The following is a 20,877-nucleotide window of genomic DNA, read 5'->3' on the forward strand; positions in this document are numbered from 1 at the left end:
TTGTAGTTTGGTCAGGACGTGGCAGGGGGTGTTTGTTTTATGTGGTTCAGGGTGTGTTTTGTGTATGTGTTTTCCTTCTTCACCAAATAAAAAGAAGATGAGTATACATTTTCCCGCTGCGTCTTGGTCTCTACCCTACGACACCCGTGACAGCTTTTGACTTGTTTTGATTACATAAATGCTTCAAAATTCAAAAAGTGATGTTAGCTGATGGAGATTATCTCACAGAACAAAACATATAAGATCTCCTAAGCCTGTGTTTACCACAGACCTTATTTTCTGTGTTTAAAAAAAAAAACATAAATTTCCCCATAGGCTTTGGTCAACGAGCCATGGCGGTGCCTCCGTTGGCACTTACAAAAAGATGCCATTACTATTGCTGTCTGTAATGATCATAGTTAACGTGACTATCTATAGCCCTATTATTGAAGGAAGTGAGTAAGATCATTTAAGATAATGATTAGATGGTCAGGGTGTTTTGCCCATAATTCCCACCATACTGATGACTGGTGCAAAGGGAGCCTAAACAGGGCTGTTAACAGTGGAGTGGACCTCAATCACAACAACATCTAAGATTTTGACAAGACCATTTTCTCGGTTATTACTCCGACTGACCCATATTTCACATTGAACTGTGTTAACAAACAATGGAAAGCTATTAATGTACTGTTTATCTGTAATGGGTATCAAGCAATGAAAAGCTAACACAGGTGCCAAGCAACAATCAACATCACTGAATGAGATTAGCTTTGCACCATGTGGCAAAGTTTGCGTTCACATCCCATATTGGTGGTGGATGCAAATTCAATTGCACAGAAATGAATTTCATTCTTCATGTATTGCAGTGTGCAATGATATGTTTAAAGGGATACTGCGAGATTCTGGCAATTAAGCCATTTTTCTACTTACCCAGAGTCCGAGGAACTCATGGATACCATTTTATGTCTCTGCGACTGCATGTAGAAGTTAAAGGTAATTTTGCGAGCCAATTCTAACTACCGTTAGCACAATGACTGGATGTCTATAGGTACGCTAGCGTATGCTAACTTCCTTTGTGCTGCACGCAGAGACATAAAAATGGTTGCCAGAATCTCGCAGTATCCCTTTAATGTATCTCCAAATTAGTTAATGTACATTTGGTTGTGATATGACCTGGAATGACCAAGGAAATGGCCAAGGGACAATCCATATAATAAGGCTCAGGGTAGTTGCTGTATTATGTCCCTGCCTTGGTAGGATATAATAATCCTGCAGCAAAATGAAATATATTATGTGGATTATAATTCATGGGGATTTTTTGTAGGTGTTGACACATTTTTCGTTAGGGCAAATCTAGCATGACATTTTAAAGTAGAAATTACAAACTTTAGAAGCATTTTTAAACCTTGAATACACTACAGGTTTGCATTTCCTATGTGCAGGAAAATTCTCAGCAACAAAATAGTGATCAAATGATCTGTATCATTGCCTGGTGCTGAGCGGGTGCAGCAGTCTAGCTAAGTACTAACAGATGGATGGGGAGCTGAAGACGAAGGGCTCAGAGCGACTCTCTCTCCCCTCTCTATGTATTTTCGCAAGGTCATACTGCAGAGTATAGCGGGGTTGTGTCCCTGGAGATATGCGGTTTATCCATCATCAACTCTGTGAGAGGGTCTATGACAGGGACTATGACATAATTAACCGGCCACAAAAAACATGTTATGTAGTCTATTCATATCTCACACCAGGTGTGTATCAGATACACATAATATCTATCTTTTGTGGTCTGAGTGTTTGGTTAATGAAGGACAAAATTGAAACCCTGTCTGAAAAACAACCACACATGAAGCTTTCTTGTTGGAATTGTCTGTTTACAAGGCCCTACATATGGGGCCGTGGCCTCCAATGTGCTATGCGCCCGGAGGGCAAGGTGGAAAAACTGAAAATGGAGGGAAATGCGCACCCCATTCGACCCCCATTAAACCGGTACATTTATGATGTCTGTAAGAACTGGTAACCTCCAATATACAATAGGCTATTTGTAATATCAAAGGAAACGCAAAATAGTGAGGGATTATTTTATATGTAATGTAGATTTGTACTTTGACAAACATTGAAAATAGTACCATATAGGAAATAAAAAATTCGACAATAATTATTGCAATTAATATTGTTTATAAATATATACAATGATTTTATAATAGGGAGCACCAACAACAAAATCAAAACGTCCATTTTGGTTTGGTATTCTACCAGTGCATACTGCCGCAATTAGCCTGTGGACTACAGGGAAGGTTTTATGTAACCAAATAATATGTTTAGATTCCCTCATGGCTACTCTCGAAGAGGAGGGACTGGTGATTCTAAGACAACAATTGCAGCAAATCATCTTTATGTAACACATTCTATATCCTTTTAAAGTTATCCAATGGATCTCATGGATGGAGGTAAGTCAATGGAACGAGAGGATGGGGATGGGTAGGTGTTCAAGAACCATTGCAGCCTAGGAGACTTTGATAACGGAGAGATGCATTTGCGTCCAAAAACACAACACCACTTACTTCCCAACGAAGTTCTCCAACACCGAGCTTTTCCCTGCACTCTGCCCGCCAACCACAGCAATTTGAGGCAGGTCCAACTGAGAATTTTGACCGATGGCCGAAAAGGCATCTTGCATTTTATTCACCAGAGGAATAAGGTCTTCCATCCCCCGGTTCCCCATGATTGCAAGGGAATCGGTCGCTCCTTTACAGAATATAATAAAATGAGGGAAAACGTTTCTCTCGGTCCCTGGCCCTTATCACCCTTCCGTGAAGGGTGTTTCAACGTTTGGAATACGCCTTCTATTTTAATTTTGCTTGCACCCTCATTGATTACGATTCCCCGGTGTTCCCTCTACACAGAACGCTTCTCCTCTCCTCACTCTCTTATACAGCTATGTTCAGCTCTCTACCACGCAGCACGGAGGGATGATCTCTTCTCAGAATACGCTGACATCCCTGCACTGACGCGCATGCACCACGGAGATCTAGCTCAACAGAATTGCACCCCTATGCTTCGTGTGCTCTCTCTTGTACTAGGCTATGCTGTAAGAAATAGAAAATACAGGCTATGTAAAAAATGCAGCTATTTCTAAATAGGCTATATTGACACACTTATACTAGCTATATCATATTGTGTTATGCCAATGTTGATTATGTTTGGTAGGCTTTGGTTTGGAAGGCAGTGTTGATCTGTCCATGGTGCTGAATTGGTTAAACGACGTCATCTGTACTTCAGCCTCCTAAGTGAAAGAGGGCGACACACGCCTATTAACTACAATCAGAGTGCGCATCCCTGTAAAACACCGGTACTAAGTGCGCAGTCTCAACGGAACAATCGCTGCTAACTTTCAACAGGAGGCAGACCGTCGCTAACTTGTCCTTCTAAAATAATTCATTCCGTTAAAAAGTAGGTAACGTTAATATGATACAAATAATGATAATACAACGTGTAATTGAAATGTAACTACCATTGATTATTCCGATTAAATGTTATGAAATGGCATCTCAACTAGCTAAACTGCTTGTTAGCCAAAAAATGGCTAGCTAATCCTAGGCCCAATTGCTAGCCTGGCTGCGAAACAAACGTTATAGCTAGGCTAGATAGATAGCTAGTTATGTTATCCAGAGAGGGTGGACACTGACTAGTTTTGCTATTGCTGGCTAGCTAATGTTAGCTAGAAACCACATGCTACAAAAAACACATAGCTAGCTATTTAGCTATTTTATCCATAGTGTCGTTGCTAACAAACGTAGCAATGTACTGTATACTCAGCATGAAAACGTTAGCTGGATTAGAGGTTTGTTGTGGATCAGATTATTATCAAACGCTTTTTTTTTCCTTGACCAAGATCCTGACCCGAGAAGGTGTCGTCAACAGGCTTCTCTGCAAACAAGCACGGACACACGCAGTTTAGCATTAAACACCAACAACAGCGCCGGGATGTTTAACCCACACCACCACCAGCAGCAGCAGCAGCAGCAACAACAACAGCAACAGTTTCACCGTCACCTGCGGCAGCTTCAGCAACTGTTCCAGCAGCCCCCTCCCCCGCCGCCGCCTGCGCCACCACAACCGCCTCCATCGCACCATGCACCCAGGCATCATCATCACCACCAAGGAGGACGGTAAGACATGTGAACTCGAGGTCGTGGATCAGCAGGCCTACTAGGGAAATTGCCTCCACTATCAGAGTGCGCTCCGGGTCGTAAGGAAATTAGGAGTGTTTAGCGCGCACTGGACGTTCTGGCCAAGAGATTCTAATCAGTTTACCCGGAACACGTTTTAACACTTATAATTATCATTTTTCACCAGATTTTTTTCATGTGTCAAATGACATTTTTTTGTACACGTGATTCTTTTTTTTATTTTTTGCCTTTTTATTGTGTTTACAGGTGATTTGAACACTTGGTATGGTCGTTTTTACATGCGTTCATTACACCTGTTCAATGCATTTACAGATGATTAGAACGCCTGTTATGGGCACATTTTACACGCGTCCATTACACATGTTCGAAAACAACTTATTTTGTAGCTAACGTCACATAATTTTTTTGTCTATTTTTATGTATTGGGAAAAAAAGTTTTTTTCATTTGAATTAGCTATCCATAATTTCCTTGTTTGAGGTATAAAGCTAAGTATTAAAAAACATTTTTTTTTTACACTTTCCATCCACCAGATAGGATTGTTTTGTGAAAAGTATCTACTTTTCAAACCCGTTTGCTTTAATTTATCCAACAATAGTCACTATAGTTTCCAAACCACAAAGGCTGAATTAAAATGTTTTATAATGTAATTTACTATTGTTAGCAATTTGAACCATATTTAGAAAACTCTCCCTCCCTGAGTAAGTGATTCATCACAAAGGACCTAAAGTCAAACTCCCGGAAATTGAGGGGGTACAACGTGATACTTTCAGACACAGGAAATGTCCCCGTTACTACACAGGCATTCAGACCGGTCGGTCAAGGGTTTTGGAGCAGCCTGCTCATTCAAGGGTTTTTCTTTTTTCTGCATTGTAGAATAATAGTGAAAACGCATGTGGAATCATGTAGTGGCCAAATGGTGTTGAACAGATCAGTGTTTTGTATTTCATGCGTGTGAAAGTACGATATTCAAACATTCTAATCACCTGTAAATGCACACTGAACAGGTGCAATGAACATGTGTAAAAATGCCCATAACAAGCGTTCAAATCACCTGTAAACACACTGGACAGGTGAGAAAAATTGTGTACAAAAACTGACATTTGACACTTGAAAAAAGCATGTGAGAAATTTGAATTACAAGTGTTAAGACGTGTTCCTGGTAAGACGATTAGAACCTCTTGGCCTTCCAAAGGAGAAGGGTTGATCCGAGCGTTCTTACCTCACAACTGCAGTCAAGCACCCAAGCTAACTGGAAAGGGGTTACCTAGTCAGTTGTACAACTGAATGCCTTCAACTGAAATATGTATTCTGCATTTAACCCAACCCCTCTGCATCAGAGAGGTGCGGGGGGCTGCCTTAATCACCATCCACGTCTTCGGCGCCCAGGGAAACAGCGGGTTAACTGCCTTGCTCAGGGGCAGAGCTACAGATTGTTACCTTGTCTGCTCGGGGATTCGATCCAGCAACCTTTCGGTTACTGGCCACAGCACTCTAACTGGCTAACATTGGCTAGCTTGCTAGCTATTTCCAGACACAAATGAGAGAACACCTTACTTTGACCATTTTACTCACCCTAGCAGAGTTGGTTAGGCTTTTTCATGTTAATAACTGTGCTTCTGGCAATTTAATTTAGTTTTTTTTGCCGACGTTTACTGATACCGGTCATATTCAACGGGTGTTGCACGTTCGTAAATTAATCAGTTATGCTGTGCTCTGGTACACTGACGAGTGCTTGAAATCTGGGGTAGATGGAGTGAATTTACAAACAGACCCTTAAATGTAAGTATGATTTGCTAGCAGCAGTTTGACAGTGGTGCCTGGAGAAGTTGCTATACTCTAATTTTACAAAAACAGACCGCCCGCAGGCGGAATGGCACACTGGGTAAAAATTCTAGGTTTTCCTATAGTTTTATGGTTTTCACTCTCAAAATGTATTTGTTTTATAGGAGAAAAAAATGGTTTTAAGTCACCAACAAGGTTTATACCACACCAGCAGTGGCAACTCGTCATTCAGGGCAGGTGGCACATACAAACCTGGTCTCTTTTTTTTTGCTTTCTTAAGGCAGCTCCAAAATGCAGGTGTTTCAGCCTAGCTCAGTGCATTGTCATTGGCCACAGATGAAATTACGTCAAATCACATATCTACAGTAGCATTGATTGGACTGATCATGTCAACATCATACATTCAGAATCTTAGCAACCTAACAGTCATCATGAATCAAGTCTACAATCTACTGGCAAATCCTTTTCAATCCTAGTCATATGAAGAGAAATTACAGATAAAACGTATCAGTGCTCATCGGCCATTGGACATAAACATTGCAACAAGTTGGAAATCGCAAATTCAACATTGAGAGGTTTGGAAGGAATCAGTGGCTAACTGCAAGCATCTCAAAGCAATCGCTAGCCTGCTATTCAGTGGAGTGGATGTGTGGTCCCAAGTCTGGGTTTAAGGTTATCTTTTCCAAGCTTAAACATTCACATTGGCCATGCTGTCCATCCAGCATGACTTCTGCTGTGCTCAAAACACCTCAACTGGGAAATATAACTTCAGTGAGTTCAAGATAACTGGGAACTCGGAAAAACGGTCATCCAACTCGGAATTTCAAGTCGGGAACTCGGGCCTCTTTCTAGAGCTCCGATCTAAAGATCATTGACATCATGATTCGACCTTGTTTTTTTCTGAGTTCCCAGTTGTCTTGAAAGCACCATAAATCCTGAGAATGTCAAACTTTGACAAAATTTGCCCACAAAGGACCGCCACGCCACCTTCCTGTTCAAGTGAGCACAGCACAACAAGGTGAGTCCAAAAATGTCTTGTATGCTGCTGCATAAATAATGTCATATGCCAGGGAGATATGTACTAAGTGTATGTTTTGTAGTAAGCTGTTAGTACCCCATGTCTCACCCTAATAATTTGGTCACTTTTCCCCTCATAATTTTGCCTATTGTTCTGACTTGGTGGTGCACATGTAGCCTGTTTTAGAGAAATGTAATCATCGATTATTGTAATAGCTTTCATTGTCTGCTTATGTGCCCCCTTTATTTATCCTATGGTTCTGACTTGGTGTTCAGGGAGAATACTGTCGCTGTACATTAGGGAAAAGGTGGGTGAAAACTTCCACAAGCCACTGTATATTGACTAGGTCCATCCTAGCTCTCTCATTAATGTCTTAATCGAAATTACGGAATGCCTCCTATCTGCTCGTCGTCCCCTTATGCCATAGTTTGTGCATCTCAATTGGCAGTAGAAACCACATTTCTTTAAGCAAGACAGCCATATCAGGAAATGAGACTGGATTAACTGTTTTTCTGCCCTAAAAGGCTCCGCTGATAGCCAGATGTAGCAGTGGTAAGGTGTTGGGACAGCTTAATGTGGGTATGGTTTGTCACTGTTATGGTGCAATTAATGTGTTGCTGGCTTTGCTGGCATGCTTCTTTTGAGTTTGCCCCATCAAGATTTACATGGTGAAATCACCACTGCACACCAGGATAACACATTTTAGGTCTGGGGAAGAAAGAAAATGGGGGAGGGTGTCTGTACTGTAGGCTACAATGTAGTGGCATAGTTTTCTAAATAAACACCCTCCCAAATGATACAAATCATCATGAAATTCTGCCAGGTAGTCCTACTGTAAATTCCGGACTATAAGCCGCAACTTTTTTCCCAGGCTTTGAACCTTGCAGCTTAAACAATGACGCGGTTAATATATGGATTTTACCCGCTTTCAAAAAAATATATTAAAAAAAAACACATTCTGTGACGTGCTCAGTTTTTTGGCGGCATGAAGCTTTCATTAGACCAATGAAATTGCCGAACGGGTTAAGGTCAAACAACTTTTTTGTTTACTGTTTAGATTAAATCGAGCGCTCTCAAACTTCCCATCATTCTGATTACGGTAGTCATTTTGTCACCCTCATCATGGCAAAGACACAGAGAAATGCATATGATGCAGCTTTCAAGTTGAAGGCGATTGATCTGGCTGTTGGAAAAGGAAATAGAGCTGCTGCACGGGAGCTTGGTCTTAATGAGTCGATGATAAGACGTTGGAAACAGCAGCGTGAGGAATTGACTCAGTGCAAAAAGACAACTAAAGCTTACTGTTATTTTTTGTTACAAGCCGTGTTTCGTTAAATCCTGTGTAAAGTTAATTTGTTTCAATGTACCGGTAGGCACCTGCGGCTTATAGACATGTGCGGCTTATTTATGTTCAAATAATATATATATTTTTTAATTCAGTGGGTATGGCTTATATTCAGGTGCGCTTAATAGTCCGGAAATTGCGGTACTTTGCAGTGAACATTTTAATAAGGAAGGTTTTATCTGGAAAGCCTTTAGGGGCGGCAGGAAGCCTAGTGGTTAGAGCGTTGGACTATTAACGGAAAGGTTGCAAGATCGAATCCCCAAGCTGACAAGGTGAAAATCTGTTCTGCCCCTGAACAAGGCAGCTAACCCACTGTTCCTTGGCCGTCATTGAAAATAAGAATTTGTTCTTAATTGACATGCCTAGTTAAAGGTAAAATAAAAATTATATTTAAACAGAGCATGATGGCTGAGTTGCGCATCACAAAGATTCAACTGACTTTGGACTGAACTTTTTCAATGCTTTGCATACCCATTGTTGCCTTAGTTAGCATTTACTGGCATTTATCATAAGTTGAAACATCTTTCCTACCGATGTTGTTCAATTCTGTGAGCTGCTCAATGCGACAACCAGTTAAGCGCTCTTGTGGGCAATGTTGCCTGATATTCCTCTGAAACTAGGTGTGTGCGGCACGGGTGAAATAGATTTGTGATTGTGTAGGCTACTTTGTACATGATTTCTCTATTGTACTACATAATTGATTTTGCGTAAACCACATTTTATATGCCTGCATTTGCACGCAGGCCAGGTAGCCTAAAGGCCTACTTCAGGGTCGCGTCCGTACTCAACATTGACAGTAGCTCTCCAAACAAGACAATGACTAAATTGACAACTCGTAAATGGAATTAAATAAACCAAAACTTGTTTCTCACAAGTGTAGGATAGGTTGTGAGCTCTGCAAACAATGTGTCCACTCTGAACTAGAGGTCGATCGATTATGATTTTTCAACGCTGATAACGATTGGAGGACCAAAAAAAAGCCGATACCGATTTATTTATTTTATTATAATTTTTTGTTGTAATAATGACAATTACAACAATACTGAATGAACACTTATTTTAACTTAATATAATACATCAATAAAATATATTTAGCCTCAAATAAATAATGAAACATGTTCAATTTGGTTTAAATAATGCAAAAACAAAGTGTTGGACGAGAAAGTAAAAGTGCAATATGTGCCATGTAAGAAAGCTAACGTTTAAGTTCCTTGCTCAGAACATGAGAACATATGAAAGCTGGTGGTTCCTTTTAACATGAGTCTTCAATATTCCCAGGTAAGAAGTTTTAGGTTGTAGTTATTATAGGACTATTTCTCTCTATACGATTTGTATTTCATATACCTTTGACTATTGGATGTTCTTATAGGCACTTTAGTATTGCCAGTGTAACAGTATAGCTTCCGTCCCTCTCCTCGCTCCTACCTGGGCTCGAACCAGGAACACATCGACAAGAGCCACCCTCGAAGCAGCGTTACCCTTGCAGAGCAAGGGGAACAACTACTCCAAGTCTCAGAGCGAGTGACGTTTGAAACGCTATTAGCGCGCACCCCGCTAACTAGCTAGCCATTTCACATCGGTTAAACCAGCCTCATCTTGGGAGTTGATAGGCTTGAAGTCATAAACAGCGCAATGCTTGAAGCACAGCGAAGAGCTGCTGGCAAAATGCACAAAAGTGCTGGTGGAATGAATACTTATGAGCCTGCTGCTGCCTACCACCGCTCAGTCAGACTGCTCTATCAAATCATAGACTTAATTATAATATAATAAACACACAGAAATATGAGCCTTAGGTCATTAATATGGTCGAATCCGAAAACTATCATCTCGAGAACAAAACATTTTTCCTTTCAGTGAAATACGGAACCGTTCCGTATTGTATCTCACGGGTGGCATCCCTAAGTTTAAATATTCCTATTACATTCCACAACCTTCAATGTTATGTCATAATTACGTAAAATTCTGGTAAATTAGTTCGCACCGAGCCAGGCGGCCCAAACTGTTGCATATACCCTGACTCTGTGTGCAATGAACGGAAGAGTTTCACCTGGCTAATATTTCACCTGGCTAATATTGCCTGCTAACCTGGATTTATTTTAGCTAAATATGCAGGTTTAAAAATATATACTTCTGTGTATTGATTTTAAGAAAGGCATTGATGTTTATGGTTAGGTACAGTCGTGCAACGATTGTGCTATTTTCGCAAATGCGCTTTTGTTAAATCATCCCCCGTTTGGCGAAGTCGGCTGGCTTTGTTAGGAAGAAATAGTCTTCACAGTTCGCAACGAGCCAGGCGGCCCAAACGGCTGCATATACCCTGACTCTGTTTGCAAGAGAAGTGACACAATTTCCCTAGTTAAAAGAAATTAATGTTAGCAGGCAATATTAACTAAATATGCAGGTTTAAAAATATATACTTGTGTATTGATTTTAAGAAAGGCATTGATGTTTATGGTTGGAGCAACGTGTACCTAAGCAATTATATGCAACGCAGGACAGGCTAGATAACTACACATGGTTGATGATATTACTAGTTTAACTAGTGATTATGATTGATTGTTTTTTATAAGATAAGTTTAATGCTAGCTAGCAACTTACCTTGGCTTCTTACTGCATTCGTGTAACAGGCCGGCTCCTCGTGGAGTGCAATGTAAAGCAGGTGGCTAGAGCATTGAACTAGTTAACAGCAAGGTTGCAAGATTGAATCCCCGAGCTGACAAGGTAAAAATCTGTCGTTCTGCCCCTGAACAAGGCAGTTAACCCACTGTTCCTAGGCTGTCATTGAAAATAAGAATGTGTTCTTAACTGACTTGCCTAGTTAAATAAAGGTGTAAAAAAAGGGGGGGGGGGTCGGCGTCCAAAAATACCAATTTCCGATTGTTGTGAAAACTTCAAATCGGCCCTAATTAATCGGCCATTACGATTAATCGGTTGACCTCTACTCAGAACGGTAAGACTGAAATAATATATTGAATGCATTATCAGAAGTTACTCTAAACGAACATTGTAGATTAGGAATTAACAGTAAATGTACTACTGGTTATACGTGTAATGGGGAATTGATATACACTAACAATCAAACACAAACGATTCACACAATGAAGTTATGAAACAATGAATGTGAACAAATTGGCGGGAGAGCACGTTCTGGAGAGAGACGCATCTTAGCCACACTCCCCTTGGACTGTGCCATCCACGCGGCCTCTGCAGTGGATTAGTTTACTGGGATTGGCGCGAGTCAGACCGGTGTCTCCAGTACCAAGAAAAAAGATATATTTGCTACTGCTCTTTCCTAGCCACCGTGCTTCTACACCTGCATTGCTTGCTGTTTGGGGTTTTAGGCTGAGTTTCTGTACAGCACTTTGTGATATCAGCTGATGTAAGAAGGCCTATATAAATAAATTTGATTTGATTTAAAGAAATCTTGGTCAACCAACAGCCCATCGACCAAACAATCTACCAGTCGATTAATTGGGGTCCGCCTTAGAAGTGAGTATACGCAATGCTCACTGAAGAATTTCCCAGGGGTGTGTTCAGGTATTTAAATATTTCCCTACGTTCTGTAACAGTTTGTAAGACATGTTTTTTTTCCATAAACGCAGCGCAATGTTCTAAAAACAGTCTTTGATGTAGCTATGTTTGGTAAGTGTGGTGGTTATGGTGTGTGCAAAAACCTGTGCAGCACACCCCCATAATCACAACCTTCTTCAACTGGGATTCATTCACTAGGAAACAACCTGAAGCCAACAGAGGTAAACATAACTAAACGGGGAGGGACCTACCTGATTGTATCCAATAGAAACTCGTGTTTTTGTTGCAAAACATTTTCCGTTTGGAGTAAAAGGTTTCCATTGCAAAACATTTTGCAATTGTTTGCTACAGTCTTCTAAATGAATATACCCATGGTCATTCAGAACAGTATAGTTTCTGTTGAATAAACATTGGAAACTGTTCTGTCCTGCTGAACGCACTCCACATTTAATGTTTAAATAGTATTTGTTACTAACATGAACGTGGCCAATTGTTTGACTTTGACTGTATTGTGTGTAAATATACTGAACAAATATAAACGCAACGTGTGAAGTGTTGGTCCCATGTTTCATGAGCTGAAATAAAAGATCCCAGAAGTGTTCCATATGCACAAAAAGCTTATTTCTCTCATTTTGTGCAATGTGTTTACATCCCTGTTAGTGAGCATTTCTCCTTTACCAAGATAATACATCCACCTGACACGTGTGGCATATCAAGAAGCTGATTAAACGGCATGAACATTACGCAGGTGCACCTTGTGCTGGGGACAAAAGGCCCCTCTAAAATGTGCAGTTTTGTCACACAACACAATGCCACAGATGTCTCAAGTTTTAAGGGAGCGTGCAGTTGGCATGCTGAGTGCAAGAATGTCCACGAGCTGTTGCCAGAGAATTGAAAGTTAATTTCTCTACCATGAGCCGCCTCAACATTGTTTTAGAGAATTTGGCAGTATGTCCAACCGGCCTCACAACCGCAAGATCGTCTAAGACCAGCCACCCGGACTGCTGATGAAACTGAGGGGAATTTCTGTCAAATAAAGCCTTTTTGTGGGGGGGGGCGGGATCATTCTGATTGGCTGGCCCAGTTGTGTGAAATCCATAGATTAGGGCCTAATGAATTTATTTCAAATGACTGATATCCTTTATATGAACTAACTCAGTAAAATCATTTGAAATTGTTGCATGTTGTGTTTTTGTTTTTAAGTATATAAATACTGCTTAAGTAATGCCCTTTTCCTCTGTTATGACCAGGGCCATGGCTGTACCAGGCCCTGCTCCTCCACCTCCCCATGTGGTCAACCTGGCCACTCGAGCCTCCATCATGGCCCCCAACCCAATGTTACAAGGGGCTATAATGATGCAGCAGATGCAAGGTGAGTGCATTTCAGAATGTCAGAAAACGACAAGTAGATAAAAAAAATTATATATATATATATATATTAAAAGAATCGGTACCATAGTACATCATTTTATCTACAGCTAGTGCGTACGTGAAAAAGCTGTCAGTTTCTCTGAACTGTTAACACTTTGATTGTAGAACGCCTTGTAGTTCCAAAGGCCACCTGATAGAAACTCTGGCACTACCCTGCTGCTGAAAAACAGTGGTGGGAAAAAGTACCCAATAGTCATACTTAAGTTAAAGTAAAGATACCTTAATAGAAAATGACTCAAGTGAAAGTCACCTAGTATAAAATACTACTTGAGTAAGTCTGAAAGTATTTGGTTTTAAATATACTTAAGTACCTTTTTCAAAAAATAATCTTTTTACTTACGTAACATATTTCTTATATTAAGCAAACCAGATGGCACAATGTTTTTGTATTTACAAAGCATTTGTGTTGAGTGAGTCTGCCAGATCAGAGGCAGTAGGGATGACCAGGGATGTTCTCTTGATAAGTGTGTGACTTGGACCATTTTCCTGTCAAACTGTAACAAGTACTTTTAGGTGTCAGGGAAAATGTATGGAGTAAAAAGTGCATTATTTTCTTTAGGAATGTAGTGAAGTAAAAGTTGTCAAATATAAATGGTAAAGTACAGATACTTTAAAGTACTACTTAAGTCGTTTTTTGGGGATATTTTTACTTAAATACCTTACACCACTGCTGAAAAAGTCTTTCCACCAATTATCTTTTTCTCCTCATACTCATCCCCATCTCCTCCCACACTTTCTTCCTACCTCGATCTCTCCTTCCCTCCTGTCTCTGGCACTCCAGGTAGCATGCAGGGCTTTGCAGCAGTGAGTGGGCAGCAGTTCACCCAGTTCTTTGCTGCAGGGGCCCGGTCCTCTCTCATGGGCCCTGTACCCATGGGCATGTCCATGAAGACCCCCCACATGGGCTTCCCTGCCCGACACTACCACCCCCACTCCCGCTACTACAACAACAACGTAATCAAACCTCTATTTAACTATGGATAATTACAAGGCACTGAGCAACCAATCTCAGCTTTTTGTTTTGACAAGCTAACAGTTTTGTTTTACTCAGTTGTTAGTTAAGATTGTTTTGATACTGTGGGGCAAAGCTATGAGGAGACTTAATCATAATTGCTTATGGAAATACTGAATTGGTCAATATTATAATCTCTAACATTTGAGTCCTCTATACCTGTTGCACACGTTGGCTGTTGTTGATTGTTGAGAGAGCAGTTGAATAGTTGATCAAATTCCTCACCCTGTTCATGTAGGACTATGGGTCCCGGCAGCCGGATCGGAAGAGGGAAAATGAGCAGAGAGCCGTGGGGAGCACATTTAGCCGACCTGCAGCCAGCAGGACAGCAGGGGAAATCCATGATAAGGCTCTGAAAGGTAGGACCGTACCTGAACACTCACTGCTAGCTGGTGTTGCCATCTCGCGTTATCATTCGTTAGAGTTTTTATTTGCAGCTAGTGAGATCTCAGAAGAATGAAAAGGGGTTATTTTTTGTTGTTGGTTGCTTCCTCTTTTCCTTTTTCTCCTCTGTTTTTGAGTGGGTGTGAAACAGTAATTCTGTGGTTGGTACAGTAGCACATGACAACCCTGTCTCCCTCTTCCTGCAGATGGAGGAGTGGGAGGGCCAGATGGACAGGCACGGCCTTCAGTGCAACCGGAGCCTGAGGAGCCGGCATTGAAGAAGCAGAGGACAGAGGTGTAAGTAGTACTGTTTTGAGTTTGAATAAAGGCATTCCTCATGGGTCGTTGCATTTCATTTCAGCAAGCCATGACACCCACCATCTCATTGTTTTGAAATCGTTTCTGTACTTATAAACAGATTAGATTAGCATTCCTACAACAATATTTTGTTGCAATATAATTTGATATCTGAGAAGTTAAGCTAATTGATAGTACCCCAAGCCACCCATGGACCCCCCCACGCTGGTGATGCATGGGTTAACTCATAACTGGGCGGGTTTCGGGTTATTAAATATTGTGTGGATGAAGGGAATGTTGGTGGTGGGCATGTTGAATAAAGAAAACAATACTTTACATTTATGGATTTCATAAACGTTTATATCATTCTTGTGAAATTTATATCTATAGCCTACATTGCGGTTTTTCTTTCATTATTTTAGGCTATCTGGCATTTAATGCGTAAGTAAGCTTTAGGGCCTAACTGTACGCGTGCTAAATAGCCTACATGCCAATCGCCTAATGCTTTTGGGAATGGGCAGAAACGGTTAACATCGATCCACGGAGGCAAAAAGTTTAATTCATTAAAAGAAAAGCTGCAAAATGGAGAGTTTACCATAAAGAGAAGGGAGGGCCAGAAAAGTCATGTTTGGGAAAGATTTGTTGAAGTGGTAAAAGAGGATGATGACATTGCCGGCTATGTTGTGACGATTGTGCTACTGTTATTTAATTTTTTTGCAACCCATGCTTTGGTTTTGTTTGCCTGCCCATTGTTTCAACTTTTTTTAATTTGTCGCACAAATCCAATACCTAATATTAGCATTTTCGCACTTCATATCCAAATCATCTATAAGTAGCGTCATTTATTTACACAATCAATTTTGGGGATACTTTAGGATGATTTTAACATGAAGCAGGAAAATTCTAATATAGGTACCATTGACTTGCTTTGGATTTGTGCCACAAATGCAAAAAAAAAATGTATTTGGAACCGTGGCGAACAACCAAAGCATTGTTTGCCATTATACCTTGTCAACAGACTGCTTACAGGGAAGGGAAACAATGTAATTTGGGTGAACTATCCCTTTAACATTAGGGGAATCTAACACATTTTTATTTCACTTAATAGCAGGAACAGCACCATTTAGTGGTCAGCACCTGGTAATATCAGAATGTAGGTTGGGACAGAAACCTAACAACTTAAATTAATAATTTCTCTGAACGGGGGGGGCATCACCAAATTCATTGCAAATACATTGCATAGGATGAAGAAGCAATACTCCAAGCTGCAGCATCATACTAATTGTCAAACATAGAAAACTGATACTGTATACTCGTTGTTGGGTGTGGGGGGTCCGTTGGTGGCTTTTGACAATTGTTTTGTGATTACTCATTAGATTTATTTTTCGAATCTGAGATTAGGTACTATATTTATTGATTATATGAATCCTAAAAATTAAAATGGCCAATTTGGGTGCAATTAATTCATTTCTCAGATATTAAGTTATTTCAAAAAAGTAATGTTGTAGGAATGCTAGTCTTATCTGTTTCTAACTACAGAAACTATTTCAGAACAATCTGAGATGGTAGGTGTCAAGCCTCTTTCTTGTTTTGCTTACGTATAGCTTCAGATTAGAGTATCTATATGCTGTGATGAGTCCTTGGAGGGTAGCAGCTAGTAGTGACATGTATCCTTTATTTCTGTCTATCTTTCTCTGTCCCAGGTTAGAGGAGACTGTGGAGCAGCCTCCTGAGACAGGCGGGGTCCTGAGTGCAGCAGAGTGTCAAAGCCCACCGGTTGACTGCCAGCCTGGAGGTTTGTGTTCTCATACACTACATGACCAAAAGTAAACTCAGCAAAAAAAGAAACGTCCTCTCACTCTGAACTGTGTTTATTTTCAGCAAACTTAACATGTGTAAATATTTGTATGAACATAACAAGATTCAACAACCGAGACACAAACTGAACAAGTTCCACAGACGTGAGTAATAGAAATTGAATAATGTGTCCCTGAACAAAGGGGAGGGGTCACAATCAAAAGTAACAGTCAGTATTTGGTGTGGCCACCAGCTGCATTAAGTACTGCAGTGCATCTCCTCCTCATGGACTGCACCAGATTTGCCAGTTCTTGCTGTGAGATGTTACCCCACTCTTCCACCAAGGCATCTGCAAGTTCCTGTACATTTCTGGGGGGGAATGGCCCTAGCCCTCACCCTCCGATCCAACAAGTCCCAGATGTGCTCAATGGGACTGAGATCCGGGCTCTTTGCTGGCCATGGCAGAACACTGATATTCCTGTCTTGCAGGAAATCATGCTCAGAACAAGCAGTATGGCTGGTGGCATTGTCAGGAAGGGTACCACATGAGGGAGGAGGATGTCTTCCCTGTAACGCACATCGTTGAGATTGCCTGCAATGACGACAAGCTCAGTCCGATGATGCTGTGACACACCGCCCCAGACCATGACACACCTCCAAATCAATCCCGCTCCAGAGTACAGACCTCGGTGTAACGCTCATTCCTTCAACGATAAACGTATATCCGACCATCACCACTGGTGAGACAAAACCGCGACTCGTTAGTGAAGAGCATTTTTTGCCAGTCCTGTCTGGTCAAGCGACGGTGGGTTTGTGCCAATACGCGACGTTGTTGCCGGTGATGTCTGGTGAGGACCTGCCTTACAACAGGCCTACAAGCCCCCAGTCCAGCGCCTCTCAGCCTATTGCGGACAGTCTGAGCACTGATGGAGGGATTGTGTGTTACTGGTGTAACTCGGGCAGTTGTTGCAGAGCCTGGACTCGAACCAGGATCTAGTGGCACAGCTAGCACTGCAATGCAATGCCTTAGACCACTGCGCCACTTGGGAGGCCCCGGACAGACAATTTTTGCACGCAACGCACTTCAGCACTTGGTGGTCCTGTTCTGTGAGCTTGTGTGGCCTACTACTTCACGGTAGAGCCGTTGTTGCTCCTAGACGTTTCCACTTCACAATAACAGCACTTACAGTTGACCGGGGCAGCTCTAGCAGGGTAGACATTTGACAAACTGAGTTGTTGGGAAGGTGGCATCCTATGACGTTGCCATGCTGGAAGTCAATGAGCTCTTTCATACGGGCCATTCTTCTGCCAAGGTTTGTCTCGATTTTATACACCTGTCAGCAACGGGTGTGGCTGAAATAGCCGAATCCACTAATTTGAAGGGGTGTCCACATACTATTGTCTATAGTTTACCATTCCAGCAGCCATTCCAATCCTCTTACTCCCACAGAGCTACAGCCATATCTACAGAACACCATAGATGGGTATATCTCTGTGGCTTAATCACTGGCCTTTCACCTTTTTGGCTTGGTAGGACTAGTTCTCACCTGTTCTTTCCAATAACAGACTGTGTCATACTGGAGGAGGGTGGGAGCACAGCTGAACCAGTGGCTGCAGAGGCAATGGAGGAGAGCAGAGCAGCCGAGGTGAGTTTTATTTGTTACAGAGGGCTTTACTGAAGCCCAAACCGTGATTGTAACGATAGTTCAGAAGGGTAGCTGGGCACTGATTTTTTTGCTCACAGAAAGTGATAAGATGACCTGATCTGAGGACCCTCCTTGTGTATGAGCAGGTTCAGAGTGGAGTGTCGGCCATGCCAGCCTCTGAGCAGCTGAGTGGTGAGAGCCAGGCATTCACTCCAGGCCTGGAGGACATGGCAGAGGGCAAGGCTGCCCCAGGGGCATTGGAAAAGGGGCAGGAAGAGGGCAAGGAGGGGGGTGACGCTGCCAACAAGTTCTATTGCTACATCTGCACTCTGGCCTGTCACAACCAGCAGGTAGAGTACCCCCTGAGGGTATAGAGTGGAATGTTTGCGTTTGAATGGTCCAAGGCAATCACTCAGCTTGACCCTTCAGCGACCCTGTTAGTCAAGTTCATTAGCTGCCACATGGTTGAGCTGTCAGCCCGAGGCTAGTGAGACAGGACTCCCTCTGTGTCATATCTCTGCGTCCCTCTCTTTACATCTCGCTGTATCCCCCTCTTCCTCATTAGGACTTCCAGAGCCACATGAACGGCCTGGCCCACCAGCAGAGGATGATGGAGATCCAACACATGTCCAGCGCCTGTCTGGTCACCCTGATGCCCAGTGTCCAGGAGTCACTGCAGGGAGGCTGCGGAGACGGCTCCTCCTTGAAGGACGGGTCAGTACTAGTGCACGTTGGTGACAGGTAAATGGGATTTAAGTAAGACCCAATAATTAGGCGATAGGCACCGAATGAAACAAAACTGACTGAAGCAGGAAGGATCTGCCTAAAATTGTCCAATAAGAAACACTTGTTTTCCGTTGGAAAAAAAGTTTTGCTGTAGTTTGTCTTTGTGAATATGACCCAGATGGTGATCAAATCACATTTTATTGGTCACATACACATGGTTAGCAGATGTTATTGCGAGTGAAGCGAAATGCTTGTGTTTCTAGTTCCGGCATTGCAGCAATATCAATCAAGAATAACTATCTTCAAAGTAATGACTCAGGGCGTTGGGTTTGAAATTAAAGCTTCTTTTAGTAATACTACTTGTTCACGTTACATTTAACAACTTTTAGATTCTACAAAACAATAAAGAAAGTTGCTAGTGAAAGTCAGGATAATCACTTGTACATAACTGGGCGTTCGCTCTCTTTCTACTTCCTGTCGCAAGGCATTCTGGAACTTGCAGTCAATTGCATAATCCAATACAACAGGAATATGTATGTAGTTCTCTCAATCTCCAACACACGAATTCTAATACAATTACGTATGTAAATAACCCTAAAGAAAATATCTTTAGATACAGCTCAATTAATTAACTGTAAACATTAACTCTGTAACCCATTAAAGTTACAACAATCAACAAGTAATCTAACAATTCCACAACAACTACCTAATACACACAAATCAAAGTAAAGGGATGAAATAAGAATATATAGATAAATATATGGATGAACAATGACCGAGCAGCATAGGCAAGATGCAATAGATGGTATAAAATACAGTATATACATATGAGATGAGTAATGCAAGATATGTAAACATTATTAAAGTGACTAGTGATCCATTTATTAAAGTGGCCAATGATTTGAGTTTGTATGTAGGCAGCAGCCTCTCTGTGTTAGTGATGGCTGTTTAGCAGACTGATGGCCTTGAGATAGAAGCTGTCTTTCGGTCCCAGCACCTGTACTGACCTCGCATTCTGGATGGTAACGGGGTGAACAGGCAGTGGCTCGGGTGGTTATTGTCCATGATGATCTTTTTGGCCTTCCTGTGACATCGGGTGCTGTAGGTGTCCTGGAGGGCAGGTAGTTTGCCCTCAGTGATGCGTTGTGAGAGCCCTGCGGTTGTGGGCGGTGCAGTAGCCGGTGCAGTAGCCGTACCAGGCAGTGATTCAGCCTGACAGGATGCTCTCAATTGTGCATCTGTAAAAGTTTTAGGTGACAAGCCACATTTTTTTTCAGCCTCCTGAGGTTGAAGTGGATGGTCTGTGTGGGTGGACCGTTTCAGTTTGTCCGTGATGTGTACGCAGAGGAACTTAACTTTCCACTCATGTAGCTGCGTGTGTGTAACACAGAGAGAAGAAACCCGGTCCGCAGCTTTGGTGTGCTACCTGCAAAATCCACTACACCAGTACAGTCATGGTGCACCGCAGGACCAGGGAGCACAAGCTGGCCACCCGCACCTCCAATCCCTCGTGTACCGTCTGCAAGAGGCACTTCAGGAGCCCACTCCTGTTCCTGGAGCACATGCAGTCCCAGGGGCACAAGCAGAGAGTTGACGAGGTGTGTACTCATCTCTGCCTCGGCAGCTTGGAAATCCAATAAATGTATTACATTTTTGGAGTCCCTAGTGGCCCCTTATTTCCTACGTACAGTATGCACTACTTTTGACCAGAGCCCTATGGTCCCTAGTCAAAAGTAGT

General features: G+C 41.9%; 2 protein-coding genes across 19 annotated transcripts in view; one reads left to right on the plus strand and one right to left on the minus strand.

Annotated features, from left to right (window-relative positions):
* LOC106567059 (dynamin-1) overlaps positions 1-3,044 on the minus strand; it is an 83,571-nt gene extending 80,527 nt beyond the window's left edge. For 4 of the 18 annotated variants that reach the window (XM_014135933.2, XM_014135905.2, XM_014135960.2 and 1 more), the window contains exon 1: positions 2,541-3,041. In XM_014135933.2, coding sequence (XP_013991408.1) covers positions 2,541-2,701 — 161 coding nt within the window. In that variant the 5' untranslated portion in view covers positions 2,702-3,041. Of the gene's footprint in view, positions 1-2,540 lie in introns of all 18 variants that reach the window. The other 14 variants (XM_014136020.2, XM_014135986.2, XM_014136047.2 and 11 more) reach the window with 8 other exon arrangements.
* Positions 3,045-3,871: 827 nt separating this feature from the next.
* The window catches only part of LOC106567126 (cip1-interacting zinc finger protein), a 24,073-nt gene continuing 7,067 nt past the window's right edge, over positions 3,872-20,877 (plus strand). The window contains exons 1-10 of the mRNA XM_014136081.2: positions 3,872-4,148; positions 13,097-13,218; positions 14,059-14,231; positions 14,528-14,648; positions 14,880-14,970; positions 16,674-16,765; positions 18,334-18,413; positions 18,560-18,763; positions 18,979-19,127; positions 20,530-20,737. Of these exons, the coding sequence (XP_013991556.1) occupies positions 3,964-4,148; positions 13,097-13,218; positions 14,059-14,231; positions 14,528-14,648; positions 14,880-14,970; positions 16,674-16,765; positions 18,334-18,413; positions 18,560-18,763; positions 18,979-19,127; positions 20,530-20,737 (1,425 nt within the window). The 5' untranslated portion in view covers positions 3,872-3,963. The remainder of the gene's footprint in view (positions 4,149-13,096; positions 13,219-14,058; positions 14,232-14,527; positions 14,649-14,879; positions 14,971-16,673; positions 16,766-18,333; positions 18,414-18,559; positions 18,764-18,978; positions 19,128-20,529; positions 20,738-20,877) is intronic.

This window comes from Salmo salar, chromosome ssa01, assembly GCF_905237065.1.
Source record: "Salmo salar chromosome ssa01, Ssal_v3.1, whole genome shotgun sequence".
In the NCBI taxonomy this organism is placed as follows: domain Eukaryota; kingdom Metazoa; phylum Chordata; class Actinopteri; order Salmoniformes; family Salmonidae; genus Salmo; species Salmo salar.